General features: G+C 34.8%; 1 protein-coding gene across 1 annotated transcript in view; it reads right to left on the bottom strand.

The window, feature by feature from the left end:
* The window catches only part of Gucy2f (guanylate cyclase 2F, retinal), a 127377-nt gene that overhangs the window by 86842 nt on the left and 21751 nt on the right, over positions 1–18784 (bottom strand). Inside the window, exons 5-6 of the mRNA XM_003467578.2 lie at positions 2395–2752; positions 851–935 (exon numbers count right to left, since the gene is read on the bottom strand). Coding sequence (XP_003467626.1) covers positions 851–935; positions 2395–2752 — 443 coding nt within the window. The remainder of the gene's footprint in view (positions 1–850; positions 936–2394; positions 2753–18784) is intronic.

Raw genomic sequence — 18784 nt, forward strand, 5'->3', positions numbered from 1 at the left:
TTTTTCCACTTTTCCCAAACAGTCATAGCACAGAGTATGTATAATTCTTAAAATGCAAAGATTATAAGAGTAGTGTCATGTTAAACCTTTTCTGCCACTTATTCTTGGCCCTAAAATAGTTTATCAGATTAGTTGTTCACCTATTAGGGAACCTGAGGGAAAGAAATGAAGACTTGATAACAATTATGATGCTGATAATTAGATAGGATAGTTTTTGTCTAAGGAAGAAAGACAGTGGAAATCTGGATCATGATATCCTAGACAAAAAGCACAGGCTCAAAGTGAGGATCCTGAGCCCCCTCCCCACAATTTGCAAGACAGTCCTATATTCCTAGAAAGAGTTTGATATCTACAATTTATTCAACACCTAATATAAGTCAGGTACTGTTTTAAGTAATTTACTTAATTTAAATTATCTAATACCCACTTAACTCCTGTGAGTTAGTACCATTATTCCCAGAGTTCAGATTTAGTTAAAATCTGTTTAATTTTTCTAAAATATCTCACCTCCATTCCCCATTTGGAGAAGAAAACGTACATAGAAAATACTGAAAGGCAAAAGGAGTACAAATAAGGAGTAGATAGATCCTAAAGTACTTGTTTGCTTATTTCACCACTGTGTTTAGAGCCAAATCTACTCATGGGCAACAATACTGACAACAGAGCTGAGGAAGCTATTCTTACCATCATAAAAACACTGCTAGTTGGGATGGGAAATCACTACAGAATAAAGAAAATCAGTGATCCTGTAATATGGCAATTGTACCAAAACATGACTTCCTGGAAATCAATATTAACAAGGCTATTATGGGCTTGTATTTTGTATATACAAAAACAACAAAAAATGTACCTTATAAAGTAAGCAAATCCATTAATAAATAGCAGGGTCATAAGCAAAGCAAGGCAGACCATCATGGCAATGGCAGGGTCAATGCCTGCAAAGAATGAAAGGAAGAGGAAGAACAGCATTATCAGAGAAAGGCAGTAAATAAAGGGCACCACACAGTAACTCTTCATGCTTTCTGGTGACTCTAAAATCAGGTCACATCTACCTAACCTAATTCCATTTTTCTGCAGCACAGTCTGTCTTGTTGACTTTATGGACACAGAAGGCAATTTCACTGTTCTGAAGCAAAACCACTCACCACTCTGACAATAACAAATCACATGAATTAAGGCTGACTGGGGTGTTTCTTTGGCAGAAAAGGTCCACAAATGGAAAACTTTGAGTACTTTAATTTAAGCTGGCAACAATAGAGTTCTTGAGAACAAATATGTTATCTCACCTGTGAAGTGCGAGTATTATGTTGCCTTCGTAAAATAAAAGAGGCTTTTAATTCACCCGAACCCACAGACCTTATGGGTTATAAAAGAAAAATATAGTACTTGTCCTTCAAGGGGAGGGTAAATCTGGTTTTGATAATTAGAGTTTTCATTTTAATAGATAATTAAGATTTCAGACGAAAATATGTAATGATGTGTGTAGGGAGGAACTTGGATATGTCATATGAAAGCAAAACAGAAACCAAAGCCAATTTCAAATAGAGGCATTTGGTTTGGGCAGGGTGCAGTATACACTTGCATAAAAATATATGAATCCTTCCAAAGGTCCCCTCTGGCTTTCAGAGGTTTGATGATGTTTCCCTCTACCATAAGCTACTAGTCACTTAAACTGCAAGTATTTACTGGATGCCTACTGTGTGGGCATTTAGGGGGGCATAAGAATTATTATCTATGGACCCTGCCCTCAGGTAACAGTATATTTTGAAAGTGAAGTTATACAACAAACAGAAGAAACAACTGAAAATCAATTTTGTATTAAGCTGCAAGGAACAGACATTTAGAACAATGGGAGTTCAGAAAAGAGAGTATAAATATGGTATTTCTGTGGTAAGAACTCATTGGAAGATTTGGATGGATCAAGAGATAGATAGGAGAACTTTCTACAGGGAAATCAATCACAGGTCACAGATTACAAATGACCAAGAAGAAGGCAAATTCCTTCCTCTTATTAGGGTAACTTCCTTAGGAAAAAGGAGGAAAAATGAGTGGTAGGGAGGTTTTTCTTTTCTTTTTTTTTTTTTTTTTTAATCGGTATCAGGGATCAAACTCACTACCACGCGCTTGCAAGGCAGGCACTTATGCCACTGAGCTAAATCCCCAGGCCCCAGTAGGGAGGTTTTTAAATTGTGGGTAATTATTTAAAACCAAAAAGTATCTCTCATTGTTCTTATTATTTTAAATGAAGTAGATAAAATGCCAAGATGTTTTGTAACCTGAATGGGAAGGATCAATTTTATGACTACTTTAGTATTAAAATATGCCTTTTCCTAAAGTGCTTCCCTGTTAACCCCAGCTAAGTTAAACAACTACTAGTGAATTTCCGTTCCTTACCTCCTCCTTGGCAGATCTTCCCTTCTGCAAACCAGCATTTTGCATCTGCTCTAGGGGGCCTGCCACCAGGGAAGTGAATAGGGGTCCCTCGAAACCGTAGCAGCTCCATTTCCATGTCCACAGTGTAGGTGCTATGAAGTTCCCATTCTTTCCCGTTGGTGTCCAGGATTACATATTCTGAAATTCCATTTCCATTTGAATCTGTCCTTATCAACTGGTTGAATCCATAGAAATGCATGTTTCTGGAATGCTGAACCAGCCTGGCAGCACTAGCCTGTCCATTTTCTTTCACAGAATTATTCATGGCTTGTGCGATAAAGTAAATTGAATTGTAGATGGTTCCAAACAACGGTGAAACCTATTTTTAAAAATTACAATTATCTTGAGCCTTAGTTGCCCTAGAGCTATCTGTGAGTATGTTCCAAGTCTATGTTCATTATTATGTGCTGAATGTCTGAGTGGAATAGAGCTATGAAGACCCAGAGGAAAAAATGTTTCTGAGGAGTTGCTTGATTTTTCCCCTGAATATTTCTGTTTTTCTCCCCCAGGCCTTCACTTCTTTAAATATATCAAATATGACAATTTTATGAACAAACAAAATCATACACAATATATTTTTTACACCTAAACCAAAAAAAATTGATTCAATGTTTTAAAGGGCATTCTACACAAAAACCAAGTATGAAAGAGACAAGAGTTCAAAGGAAACTTACCAGATTACTTACTGGTACATTATGCATAAAAAATCATTTTGTGACACAAGCAGAATGATAGGCATGTGTGGAAAAATTGTAAATAACATGTCTCCACAGTCTGTGGCTATGTCCTACCTTAGTTCAAACTGGATGTTTTCCTAGACACATGCTTCCCAAAGAAAGTGAATACTAGAATCCAATTTTAAATACATGCACATTCACACACACACACACACACACACACACACACACACGCACACGCACACGCACATGCACATGTATTGGGTCAAATTTTGTAGTGTATAGAAAGTATAAGTTTAATCAAGAGATCTTGAATCCTGTTGATGTGCAAAGTGATAAGGCTTTGGTGAGAAACTAATGTAAACTGATAAGGCTGCTATGATAGATCACATGACTACACCTAATAAATAAGCATGATAAAAGCAAAAATATTTGCCTATTGTGTCTGAGGCACTGCTCATTTACATTGTAAGGTTTTTTTGGAATAATCCTTGTATGTATTTCCTAAAAGGTATATAAAAAGATAAACAACCTCTGCTCCTCTCACCTTATCCACACATGGCCATATTTTCGTGGTTTTCCATAATATTTCAATTCTAGGATGGAACTCAAAGAAGCTATAGTCATGTTATTTAACCAAGCTTTAAAGAAACCTGATACTTGCTACTTTGGTTTCACAAGGTCTAGAAAGCTAACCTGCTGTAATAATATTGATCTTTAAAAAAATTTTAAACTCATCCATTTTTGTATTGGAAATGCAAGTTAAAATGCAAAAACATGTACAACTAGCAAGACATCGCCATGCCCTTTTAATGTAAAGCAGGAGATTTGCAACTTTCACTACACATTAGAATTACGTGGGAAGTGTGAAAAATAAGAATGCCAAATTCAGCCCAGTCCAACAAAATGGCACAGTTTAAATTTAGAACCTAATAATCAACATTATTAAATGCTCCATAGGGATTCTAACATGCATATGCAATTTAAAAGCAGTAATATAGAGGGCCCACTGGACTATTTTCTATTCCTAATGCCATGATGTTTGTGCAAGTCACTTACTCTCTCTCTCTCTGGGCCTCAGTTTCTTCCTCTGTAAAATGAGAATATGGAAATATGACAAATTAAACCTTTTATGTCATTTGGTTTAACTATTCTACTGTGTAGGTAGAAAACAGAGATATTAAGAAGTCAAATGACCTGTAAGTTCACCTACCTAAGCATAAAATTGAAAGTGCCCAGGCTCCTGTTTACTTTAGTTATTCTTGTTTGGAGTAAGTGTTCTCTATTGTCCTTTTTAGTTCTGAACTCAGACAAAAATTGCTAAATCCTGGTCTTTTCCAGGGACTACATTTAGCACATAGACATTTCTTTGGCTTTTGTATTAATTCTACTTCAACTCATTGACCTCGTAACATTGAAGTACTCAGTATTTAGTCTTCTGTCTTCACACACATTTTTCTCAGTGGTCTCTTTTAGTCTCATGGCTTTAAATACCACATCTATTCCATAACTCTCAAATTTCTGCTTCTAGCTCCGATCTTTTCCTATATTCCAGACTCACATAATCAACTTTCCACTTTAATGTCTCTATTTGGATATTAAATTTTGACATACACAAAACAGATTCTCACCTCAAATCCTCATGCTCTACCATGAATCCTCCTGTTTTTGTTAATGGCTACTCTACTACTTCCAGTTGTTTAAACCCAAAACTTTGCTCCAGATAGCAGAAATAACAGTTAGTAGAGCCAAAAATCAGCACTTCAATCTTTTCAGTTCTGTTCAAAAGATATTTCCTCATTTCTTTACCCCTACATGCACTCTAGAAATAAATCATAAGTGAATAACATGTATTACCACCAACGAATGCACTTAGTTGCCTAGCACACACAGTGGTATCTTAAGAGATGTTCACTAATTACATCTCCTGATATGCTCGAATGTTCCATTTGTGTGGTCTTCAGAGTTTCTTCAAGGACCTAACTGCCTTCTTTTCTAAGGTTTTTGTAGGTTATGACAATAAATGAATTACAGAAACTGGAATATAAAATCAGTAATAATAAAACAAATGCATTAAAAACCACAGGATAGCAAGTTCCTGAAAGCAGATAAAATGCTACTGCTCTGTTTTGAAAGGCACAGAGCCTTTTGCGAAAGAGACTGTATTATGTGCAGCCTGAAACAAAGACTGAAATTCACAGTGCTATCACCTCTGAATTGACCTATATCACTAGGTTTTCAGCTGGCCAGCCTATATAGCCCTTTGCACTTTCAGACTGACCTTTGTTAGAAGCTGACCACTCTCTAAGATGACTGAAACCTGAAGCTCATTCTTCAAAATTCTTTTTGCCTCCTCCATGTATTTTATACAAAATACCGACATGCATCTTCTCTCTCTCTCTCTCTCTCTCTCACACACACACACACACACACACACACACACACTCACACACACATACACACACGCACGCACATTCATAGCCACAAAAGCATGGTTAGAAGGACTCAAAAATAAGGCTTTAGCAACGCCTTTCAATTCTAAAGAGGAGCTATCAAAACAACTCACTCTCAGTCATGTTTCAGGTTAGTTTTAGTTTCTATTTTACCATTGTCTTGGTTACTTTTCTCTCCTATTTTGCTGAGACAAAAGACCCAATGCTCCAAATTAAGGAAAGAAATGTTTATTTAGCTCACAGCTTGTGTGACTAACAGTAATCTGCTGGCTCCAAACCAGGATGGTATGGCAGAGGGGCAATAGTTCATGGTGATGGAAGATACCAAAAGCAAGAGCAAAAAAGTGAGATGGAGAACAAGCCTCTTTCCTTCCCTTATATTTTATGCAGGCTTCCCACCCTAGGGTGTGTGTAGCACTTGCACTGTCTACATCACTCCTCTTGCACAGGCTTGGAATGTTTACAAAGTGAGGGCTCTGGCCCTGCTGAGTCACTTAAACTTCAAATTTATCGAGTTGACACAATGTACCAACTATCAAACCCACTGTGTTCCTCAGCAAAGGAAATATACATTCCCTTTAGGGAAAAGCATACTCAGTTAGCATCAATCAAAAAAGGTCTGTAGCAGTGTTTGCTATAAATATTGAGAAAGAAAATAGGTAGAGAATGGAATAAGTAGAGACATACTCTGTAGTCCTCTGTATTGGCTTCTCACTACAACTCCAAAGAAGTAAAATAGAATCAACAATGACTCCTGTCAGACAGGTGACCTTGTAGATACTATAGCCCAGAACCATAAGAACTCTGATGATTCAATCTCTTGTTTTTACCTACTGTACAAACACAAACTTGAATTAATGAATAAATTATGAGTGCATGAATGAAAATTGAAACATCACTGATTTTTTATTTAGTTGTTTTAGATAACTCTTCCTTAGGCTTGTTAGTCCTTTTAATTGTAAGATAAAAGTCTAGGTTATAAGCCATGATGTTTGAATATGTTCAGTTTAATGGTTTATGCTGTTGTTTACTTGATTATCATCACTTTAGATATACTGTGCTTGACAAAATACAAAACTGGTTTCCAAAGAATTTTGTTCTCAGATTTTTACCTCAAAACATGTTTGGTTTGGAAAACTTTTTATTTGAAAGGCTAATTGGCAACAACACTTTCACAAAACATCAAGCACATGAAATCAAAAGGCCAAAGAGCAATTAAATTTCTTTTATTTAAAATGTTACCTCCAATAAAGTATTATCTCAACACTTAGATGTGAACAAGAAAAAGTTAATAGCTCAATCTATTTGATATGATGGTCTTAAAAACAATGTACTTATTTTGTATAATGTCAGGTATAATGAAAATTGTAGCCATTGTGGTTTAAGAAATGTTTTCTCTCAAGGCAAAGCCTTGGTATCATACTTCAGGGGTGCACTCTAGCTAGCTGCATGGGTCCTGGAGAATTGGAGCTCTGCCTATCCCAGCATACAAGTGCAATTCAATGGGGGAAGCACCCCAGCCAACCCTTTGGGTCCTGGAGGTTCTGAGCTCCACCCAGTCCAACACAAAGCCTTGGCACCATACTTCTGGAGTGTGTCTAGCCAGCCACACAAATCTTGGAGGTACCAAGCTCCACCAAGGCCAGCCCAGAACCAGAGCACCATCCACTGGGGAGCACCCCAGCCAGCCACACGGGTCCTGGAGTGTTCAAGTTTTACCCATCCCAGAGTAAGCCTACAGTGCTATATTTTGGGCATGTGCCTCAGATAGCTGCATGTATCTCAGAGGTTCCAAGTTCTGCCCAGCCAGTTATCTCAGTGTATCAATCAGTGGAGCACCCTGACCAGCAGCATGAATCCCAGAGGTACTGAGCCCCACCTGGCACAACCCAGAGACTTGACACTGTCCATCAAGGAAACTTCCTTGACAGCAGCACAGGTCCTGGAGGTTTTGAGCCCTACCCAACCCAGTATAAGGCCCCAGCACCTTACTTCTGGAGTACACCTTAGTCAGACAGACAGATCTCGGTGGTACTGAGCTCCACTCAGCCCAGACTAGAGCCACAGCACTGTCTATGGGAGGAGTCCCACAGCCAGCCATGCAAGTCCTGGAGGTTCCAATCTCCACCCAGGCAAGTGTCCAGGCAAATTCCAGTGGGGGAGTGTCTCAGCTAGCCATGCATATCCCAGAGGATCTGATCTATGCCCAGTCAAGTGCCACAGCCCCATCCACTGGCAGAATGCCTCAGTTATCCATGTGGGTCATGGAAGATCAGAGCTTCACCCAATCCAGTACAATGCCCTGACACCATCCATCATAAGACTTGGAGAAAACAAGCCCCACCCAGCCCAGCACAATTCCCAGGCACCATCTCTGGAGCATCCCAGGGAAAAGCATGGACTTAGAAGAGACCCATCCAGAGACTCTGGGGAGCACTGGTGAGCTGAGAGAGGTAAGAAACCTCATCTGTCATTTTTCCATCACCCTGTGTTTCAGTTATGTTTCATTGCTGAAACAAAACACGTGACATCCAAAATGAAGGAAGGAAAGGTTTATTAAGCTAACAGCTTTTGTAGGGGTTAATCTATGCCCAGCTGTCCCTAAAGCAAGGTGGCATTGCTGAGAGGCAACTGTTTATGGCAGCTGCAGCAGATACCAAAAACAGCAAGAGCAAAAGGGCAAAAAGAGGAAGCACACCTCTTTTCCTACATTATATTATATATTGGCAACCCACTCCTGGGTTGGTATACCACTTGAGCTACCAGTCCCAATGCTAGACATGAACCAACCAGAAACACTAAGTTCAGCTGCCTTTGAGAGACTCACCTCCCATGACTGAATGAGGTTTTGTGTGAACATCCAGCTATAAACAGTGACATCACATGAACTTCACTTCAGAGTAATTGAGGTGCCTTGCATACCCCTTTACACCATGGGACATTCAGCCAGTGAAAGAAACACTTGGACTTAATCAGCTAGTCTGTAGGGATCTAGTAAAATGACAAAATAAAGGAGCAAAATGTAATCTCAGACCTCCAGCTCATCTAGAACAAGCTCATGAAACACTTACATGAAGAATTTGGAAAGCACAGAGTTAAAATTCTTAAAATGATAACAATTAAAGTAAAGAAACAACTCCATGAGGCTATAGAGGAAATGAGAGCAGAAATAACCTCTCATGTAAAAAAAGAAATGACAACCATTATGAAAGAAATATTGAGAATATCTAAAGAAGATATAGATAAACAAAAAAGAAGAACATAAGAAAATGATGAGCGAGCAATATAGGAAAGAATTAGAATGCATGAAACAGATACAAAGAGATATTCAAAAATTAAAATTTCAAATGAAAGCTGGAAAAACAGCTTGAATGACACTGAAAATAGACTCTCAGACCTTAAAAACAGGATGGAAGCTAATGTTCACGAATGGAAAGAAATTTTAAAATAACAAAGAACCAGGAAAAAACAATTCAACAGCTGCAAGATGATGCATAGAAAAATAATACAAGCCTGGGGATGATGCAAAGAAAAACAATATAATTCTAATAGGTGTCAGCGAAAGAGCAGGAGTCAACACAAATGACATAAAAGACTATTTGCAAAAGTAATAACAAAGAAAATTCCAAAAATGACAAAAGAATCTGACATACAGATAAATGAGACCTCTAGAATCAGTAATAACCAAAATAAATCTACACCTCAAAATATAATAGTTAAGATCCCAGAAATTCAGCACAAGAGCAAAATATTAAAAGCTATCAGAGAAAAGACACAAGTCACCTATGAAGAAAAGCTCATCACAATCATGGCAGACTTCTCAACACAAACCCTCAAGTCAAGAAGAGATTGTTGGAGTGAAATATTTTAAGTCCTGAAAGAAAACAGCTTCCAACACAGATTGATATTCCCTGAACTGCTCTTTCAAAACTTCCATGACAAAGAACAACTGAAGAAATCATGACTACCAAACCAACCCAACAAAGAGTACTGAAAGATAGTATACAAAGAGATAAAGATGACCATAACTCCAAGAACAACAACAGAAAGAAAGTGCAAGCACTTAAACAGGGAGAAAAAGAAGAAAACCAACAACAGGAAGATAACATAGCAAAGATAAGTCTAAAGTGTAAATATATATGTATATATATATGATTATAAATTTTTTATATATATATAAAACCACCAATGTAAATGTCCTCATATGACCAATCAAAAGTAACTGACTGGCAGAGTAGATTAAGAAACAAGATCCAGCAATATGCTGTATAAAAGAAAAACATTTAACTCAAAAGTAAATTCATGCACTGAAAGTCAAAGGATGAAAAACAATACTTCAACACTCAGGAAACCAGAAAAAGCAGAAGTAGCTATTGTATTTTCAGATAATGTTAACTTCAAACCAAGAGTGATCAAAAGAGTTAAAGAAGATCACTACATACTTGACAGGGAGAAACTCAAACAGGAAGAGATAACAATTATAAATGAAAATGCACCAAATATGGGAGCACTCAATTATATCAGACAAATATCAATAGGCATAAAAAATCAAATAAACAATAACAAAATTATAACAAGAGAACTCAATACTCTATCAAAAAGAGATAAACCTACTAGACAAAAAATCAACAGAGAAATAACAGAACTGAACCAAACTTGTGAAAAAATGGACTGAGTAGATATGTACAGAGTTTTCCACCCAACATCAGAATACATATTCTTATCACATGCACATGCGATGTTTTCTAAAATAAACCATACATTTCACCACAGAACATGCAAATAAATGCAATTGAATTGAAATTATTCCATGTACATTATCTGCTCATAGTGCAATAAAATTGGAGATTAATGACAAAAGAAACCACCAAATCTACATAAACACATGGAAATTAAATAATACTCTCCTGAACCACCAATGGGTCACAGAAAAAAAAAATAAAGATACTAGCAAAAACAATTGTAACAAGTCATCAAAAAGACTATACATCATGATCAAGTAGGCTTCATGCCAGGGACACAAGGATGATAAAACTTATGCAAATTATTAAATATAGTCCATCACATAAGCAGAAGGAAGGGCAAAAATCGCATAGTCATCTCAACCAATGCAGAAAAAGCCTTTGGTGAAATCCAATATTTATTCATGATAAAAGCTCTGAAAACAAAAGGTGCCAAAGGACCTTATTCTCAATCTGTTGAAAGCTATTATATAGCACCTTCATATTCAAATGGGAAAAAAAACATAAGTTTTCCATCTAAAATCAAAAACAATAGATTTCTACAGTCTTCCAGCCCACATCATAAGAAAACACAGTCTTCTCAAGTGAACATTGGACTATCTCCAAAATAGAACACATATTAGCTCATATAACATGCTTAAGTAAATGCAAAGAAATTGAAAGTAGCCCATGCGTATCATCAGACAATAATCAATGACATTGGAAATTTATGAGTAAAGAAACCACAAAAACTACTTGTATAAGCAAAAAAAAAATTATAAACACATGAAAATTAAATTAAATCTTCCTGAACAACCAATTGCCACAATTTTTGCATGAAATTAAAGAAAAAACTAGGCCATTTGCACAATTGATTATCAATTCCAATACAACATAACATAACTTATAAAAAACAACTAAAGAATTTCTAAGATGAAAATTGATAGCATTCAATGTAACATCAGAGAAAAAGAGTGAGCTCAAATAAATAACCTAATGTTGAATCTAAAACTACTACTAAAAAAAGAACAAGTTAAACTCAAAGTACATATCAGGGAGGAAACTATAAATATTGGAGCAAAAATTAATGCAATTGAGACTAAGAAGTATAAAGAATCAATGAATCAAAACATTGGTTCCTTGAAAAAGTAAATAAAATTGATAAACCCCTAGGCAACATAGAAAGAAAAGACTCAAATTCAGGCAATGAGACATAAAAAGGGTGAAATCACAATGGACTCTGCACAAATCCCAAAGACCATCAATACTTATTTTGAGAACCTTTATTCTAATAAGATGAAAAACAGAAGAAATGGAAGAAATGGATAAATTCCTATATGAATTCCCATGTGAATTACTCATGCTGAATCGACATAAAATTCTAGATATCTGAGTATCAGTCAAAGAAATCAAAAATGTAATTAAAAAGTTACCAAAAAAGAAAATCCCAGATCCCAGTAGATTCACACCTGAATTCTACAAGAAATTTAGTGAAGAAGTAATGTCATTGTTCCTCAAACTCTTTAACGAAATTAAAAGAGAACCAATATGTCTGAAGATATTCCTAGAAATAAGAATTACAGATTCTAAAACCAGAGAAAGATCAAACCAAAAAAGAGAAATACAGGTTTATCTCACAAATGAACATAGATTCAAAAGTCCTCAATAAAATAATGACAAACAGAATGGAGCAAATTCTCAAGAACACTAACCAAGTAGGATTCATTACAGGATGGTTCAACATGCATGAATCAATAAATATAATACACCATATCAAGAGAACCAAAGGCAAAACTCACACAATCACTTCAAAAGATACAGAAAAAGTATTCAATAAAGTCCATCACCCATTTATGATAAAAAAAACTTATAGAAAATCAGAATATGTGATCTTTATCTCAATCTGATAAAAGCCATCTGTGATGCATCAAAAGCCTGCATCATATTAAATGATCAAAAACTGAATGTTTCCCTCTCAAATAAGGAACAAGACATGGATGTCTATTATCACCACTGAAATTCAATTTAACTCTAGAAATATTAGCCAGAACAATTGGAAAAGAGAGAGAAAAGGAATAAGGATAGGAAAAGAAGTTAAATAATCAGTATTTGCAGATGACATGATACTTTACATAGAAGACTCCAAAATCTCCACCAAAAGATTCATAAATTTAATAACCAAATTCAGTCATATAGCTGGACAAAAAGCCAACATTCAAAAATCAATAGCATTATTGTACACAAATAAAAACTCACAGAGAAGGGGCTGGGGATTTAGCTCAGTGGCATAAGCACCTGCCTTACAAGCAGGCAGTCGTGAGTTCGATCCCTGATACTGATAAAAAGTTTTTTTTTTTAAAGAGCAAACAAAAAAAAACTCACTGAGAGAGAAATTAGAGAAATAACAACTTTGACAAGAACAACAAAAATAAAACAATCTAACAAAGAAAACAAAAGTTGTTTCATTGAAAAATTAGACATATAGCCCTTGCTATTGTGTAGGAAGAGCCAATATAGTGAAAATGGACACACTTCTAAAACCATTTGATAAAATTTAAATGTAATGAAGTCTCAATATTTAATCAAATCTCAATCAAAGTACCAATAGCTCATAGAATTAGAAAAGAACCCTCAAATTCATTTGGAACCAGAAGAGATCTAGGATAGCAAAAGCAATTCTGGGCAACAAAGGTAAGTAATGGAGCATCACAGTTCCTAAATTGAAATTATACCTCAAAAGTATCATGATAAAAACAGTATGGTACTAACATAAACAAATAAGGCCTAAGTATTAATGCACTAGGTAAAAAGTTAGAAAACCATTTTCAAACATACTTACCCACCTTATCTTTGACAAAGAGGCTAAACACCTTCAACAGTAAAAAGACAGCCTCTTCAATAAAGGCCACAGGGAAACCTGGCCTACTAGATATTGAAAATTAAAATCACACCCATACCTATCACCATGCACTAAAATGAAAACAAAGTAGATCAAAGATCTAAATGTTAAAATAGAGACACTAAATCTGCTGGGCGACAGAATAGGTAAAACTCTTGAAGATATAGATATAAGTAAAAAGCTTTATAAATGATACCCTGATTTCATAGGAAGTATTACAAAGAATCAACAATTGGGATTTATCATATTAAAATCTTTTGCACATCAAAGAATCCACCAGCAGAGTGATGAGACAACGCAAAGAGTAGGGAAAAATTTACCAGCTGGTTCTCAGGCAAAGGACTAATATCTAGACTATATAAGTATCTCAAAAAAGTCAAAACCCCCAAAATTTAAAGACTCAATCCAAAAAAGGCATCTGAAACGAGTAGACAATTCTCAGATGAAGCAGCACAAATAGAAAATAAGAGCAATTAGTTTAGAGAAAGAAATAAACAGATATGCATAGGAAAGGAAGAAGTTATATTATCACTATTTGTAGATGACATAACAATTATACCAAGACTCTTGTAATCAATAACCAAATTGAGCAGTGTAGCAGGATACAAATTTAACACTCAAGCAGTCAAGTATCATAGTGCACACCTATAATTTCACCACATGGGAGGCTGATGCAAGAAAATTACTAGGAATTTGAGGCCAGCCTAAGTTTTGTGGTGAGTTCAAGTCCAGCCTGAACTACATAATGAGACCATGACACAAAAAAAAAAAAAAAAAAAAAAAGAAAAGAAAAGAAAGAAAGAAAAAAGGAAAAACACATAAAATTAAATAACATTCCTGTACACTATAATCTACTCTCCCAGAACAAAATTAGGAAAACAATACCATTCACAATAGCAATAAGAAAGGTGACATTTTTAGGAAATGACCTAATCAAAGAACAAAAACTATAATATTCTGGAAAGGCGATTGAAAAGGACATTGCATAAATGGAAAGACATCACTTATTCTGGTATAGGCACAACCAGTATTCAAAAAATAACTGTAATTACAAAACTTATATGCAGATTTAACCAATCCCCATTAAAATACAAATAGCATTCTTCAAAAATTAGAAAAAAATCCTAAAAATCATGAAATCAGCAGAAACCCAAAATAGCAAAAGAAATCATCCTGCCCAACAAGAACAAAACAAGGTGTATCACAATCCCAGACTTCAAATTATACTACAAAACTACATTGATAAAAACCACATGGTATTAGCACAAAAATAGATACATGTATCAGTGAAACAAATAGAGTTTGCAGAAACAACTGCAGTTATATTCAGCTATCTTATCTTTGACAAAGAAACCAAAAACCTATTCTGGGGAAAAGATAGACTGTTTAACGAAGACTGCTGGGAAAATTGGATATCCACATGTGGAAGACTGAATCTAGAACTTTATCTGTCACCATGCACTGAACTAAAATCAAAATGAATCAAGAATCTAAATATTAAATCAAATAATTTGTTAGAAGGTAAAATAGGTAAAACTCTTAAAGACATAGATGTAGGCAAGATTTTGAGAAAAGAACCTCAATTTCATAAGAATCAACAAAAGGAATATATCAAATTAAAAAGCTTCTCCATAGCAAAGGAAACTAATGGAGGGAAGAGATAACATTCAAAATGTGTAAACAATGCTACAGTTCCTCAGACAAAGCACTAATACCTGGAATATGTTAAGAACTCAAAAAATAGATCATCCAAAATAAAAACTCAATCCAAGAATGAGCAACTCAATTAATAGGCACTTCTCAGAAGTGAACTTGAAAAGATGTTCAACATCTTTGACCGTTAAAGAAATTCAAATTAAAACAACATTGAGATTCTATCTTAATCCAGAGAGAATGGCTGTCATTAAGAAATCAAGTAATAGCAAATACTATAGAGGCTAAGGAGGAAATTTTATTTTTTATTTTTAGTAAGAATGCAATATAATCTAGTACAACTATGGCAGAAATGAGTAAGGAGTTTTATAAAAGAAATAAAAATAGAAATTTCACTTGACCCAGATATTCCTCTTCTGGGTATCTTCTTGAAAGAGTTAACGACATCATATTACACTGATTCTGCACACCCATGTTTATAATAGCACAATTCTAGTACTAACTTAATATTGGAAGCAGACTATGTGCTGATCAGCAGATAAATGGATAATATGTGGTATTTTCACAGTTTTATACTGCACTTTCCTAAAATTTAGAGGAACTTGAGTCAATTATAGGAAAATGTCTGCATCTTGGATAATAATTTTAAGTGAAATTAATCAGACACACAAACTTAAATATCACACAGTTTCTTTTAAATGAGAAAACCAAAATATAAATGAAGAGCAAAATAATAGATAATAGGAGATGAATCTTTTGCAAAAGAGAAAGAGACTAAGATATGGAGGGGATTGATAGGAGGTAAACAAGATGAAAAAATAGTGCCAACCTGTTAGGTACATGACTAACTCCCTATGAGGAATGTAATTATTATGTATTATAAACATGTACTAATAGAAAAATAAAAATTGAAAAAAAATCAAAGCTAACAAACTATGATGACTATTTCAGGTAAATAAGATAAAATGTAGTCATCCTCTATACATAGACGTTCCACATCTATGGATTCAATGAACTACAGATCAAAAATATTTGTGGAAAAATACTGTACTACATATGTACAGAGTTGTCTTCTTGTTCACTATTTCCAAAACAATAAAGCAACTGTTTGCATAGCATGTATATTGTATTATATAAATCATCTAGAGATGGTTTACAACATATGGAAGATGCACATGAGTTACTTGCAAATACTGCACCATTTTACCAAAGGGACTTGAGTATCTGTATAGGGGATAGAGGATTCCTGAAATCAGTATCTCATAAATACAGTGGGACAACTGTACTACATTGATGAAATAAATGCAGGATGCCATGGAATGGGCTCATATGTTAAAATTACAATGGTTAATTTATTTTTTATTTTAAGAAATGTTAATTTTTAATTAGTAAAAGATTTAGAGCACAAGATTGGAAAACTCAGGAGGAAAACTAAAAACAAATATATCAACAATTCAAGAGAAATAGCAAGAAAACACAAAAATAAATCTGGGAACTCTAACAACTAATAGTATTTCCAAAAGAAAAAAAGCAAGAAATTATAAAATAAGCAACAAGACATTTCTCAGAAGCAATGTGCTTTAGATAAAAAGATCTCACCAAATGTACAGGAGGATCTATCAAGTCAAATGAACATCATTTTGATATTTCATAACATCAGAAATAAGAGAAAAAAAAACACGCCTTACCATGAAGCAAACCCTGCTATGCTGATCAGTAAGAGCCTCAACCAGAAGAGAAACCACACATTTACATGAAGTAAGCTCCTTCTTGCTGATGGGTAAGAGCCTCAGCCAAAAGAGAAACCATGCCTTTCCATAAAGCAAGCCCCACTGCGGTGATCAGTAAAAGCCTCAACCAGAAGAAAAACCATGCCTTCCCATGAAGCAAGCTCCATCATGCTGATGGTTAAGAGCCTCAACTAGAAGAGAAACCACACCTTCCCATGAGCCAGCTAGTGTGTGGGCTGAGGGGGATATCCTCCTGTCTTGTTTTTGAAATCCAATGTTTTGTTCCATTTTACTGTTTTATTTTCTCCCTGAATCTGGTAATCTCAGAAACTATTTTGAAAATAACAATGTGCAGTATTATTCTCACTGTTTGGTTTTATTCCAATTTATTGTTTTGTTTTATTCAGTGTTCAGCTTTGATTGGTTTTGTTTTGTTTTGTGTGATTTTGCTATGTCTGTTGCTCTGGACAACTACTGTGAAGATAGTAAGATATATTACAAGAGCCACTGTTGATATCCTATTGTCATATACTGAAGTTCTATATCAATTTCACTTTTTTTGTTTTGATTAGCTTTATTCTTTTTGTTTTGTTGGTTTCTGTTCTCTTTAAAATAAAAAAATGAAAACCATCTTTAAAGTTTTTTGGGAGATGGAGAGAACTGAAAACAGATTGCACTAAAGGATTAGGAATAAAAAACACATTGACATCTCAAGTCCAACAGTGGAAATCAGAAGACAATCATCTTCAAGATTAAGGGAAAATAACTTTTCATCTAGATTTACGTATTAGTCATACTATAAATAATAATGGTAATATTAGGACTTTTCACACAGTCAATATCTCAAAGAGTTGCCTCATGTTTACTTTTCTCACAAGCTGCTAGAGGATGTGAACCCCAAAATGACAGAATGATTCAATAAAATTGGAGTCATTAGATTCATGAAATAGTAGATCTAGTAGGGAAGGGGAATTTCCGTGACGACAAAAACGAAGAACCCAGCATAACAGTTATGAAGCAGTCTTAAAGAGAGTAAGTTTAGATTAGAAAAGGAAGGCAGAGTGCCTTGACAAGGAACAAAATTGAAAAGGTATTTGATAAGTGTTACTATTTATAAAATTTTTGAGGTAGTCTTACAGCATTATCCCAAAAATATAGGCAAGCTTAGAAATTGAAATTAAAATAAAGAAATTATGAACGAATAAAAATCAAGAGACATATAACCCAAACTATAATCATAATTTACTATATGGATTTGTATTGAATATTTGAATAGTACTAAGTTAAAATATTAAATAATAATTTAACTATAAATTGGGTAGCATATAAACTGTGGCATAATCATGTTGAGGGTATGAAGAAGGCAAAGCTCAACTACACCAAGTAAAACATGTCCAAAATGAATTAATCAAGAGACACCAGTAGAAGTGCTACATTTATAAACGTACAGCTGAATCACCAGAATAAAGAACTAAAAGACTGGAAAGCACATGCTTTTGATAAAGTGAGATTAGAGTCCTGGAGACTGTTTTATTGTTGATATAAACCTTTTTTCACCTCTCTACTTTTAAAACAATGTGGCACATGCATCATTTTAATGTTTTTTATTTACTTCTTTAGTTCCCTTTACTTTTCAAAGATGCAAGCTGGAGAGGCCATAAGTCATTGCTATAGACAATGTAGTCTATAATACAGAAATTTTAAATTCTCTTTGAAAGTTATTGAGGAAGACAGTACTACAGCCACTTTGGCAATACAGTTACTTGTTCATTTATTATCTATCTAACTAAAATTGAAGTCCCATTAAGTGTAGGAACAAGTGATATGCTAGTAAATATTTAAGAATGGCTCTGTGGACAGGAAAAATCTCTTATTTGTAGCATTTTCCAATTTCAGTCATGCAAATGCTCCTACCATGTGTGTTTTTGAGCTATCAGGATGACGTCACTAATGCAAAATTGATAAAGGATCCCCCAAATGACTTTTTTGAACTGGCTCCAGTACACCACTGACAGAAATTTTGTCTGTCTTGCAAACTATTTTGTCTAGAGTTTACCATAGTTTCTAAGCACATGACAGGTGCTCATTAAATAGTTGTTTACCTGTTGGATGAAAAGGAAAATAAAAACAACAGAAACTCAGCAATAAGGAAATATGGGATGATATTATTTCATCTGAAAAAGTAGCATTTAAGATACTGATAGCAAAATAATTTTGA

This window comes from Cavia porcellus, unplaced genomic scaffold, assembly GCF_034190915.1.
Source record: "Cavia porcellus strain 051 isolate PalLab524CR breed Dunkin Hartley unplaced genomic scaffold, mCavPor4.1 scaffold_3, whole genome shotgun sequence".
In the NCBI taxonomy this organism is placed as follows: Eukaryota; Metazoa; Chordata; class Mammalia; order Rodentia; family Caviidae; genus Cavia; species Cavia porcellus.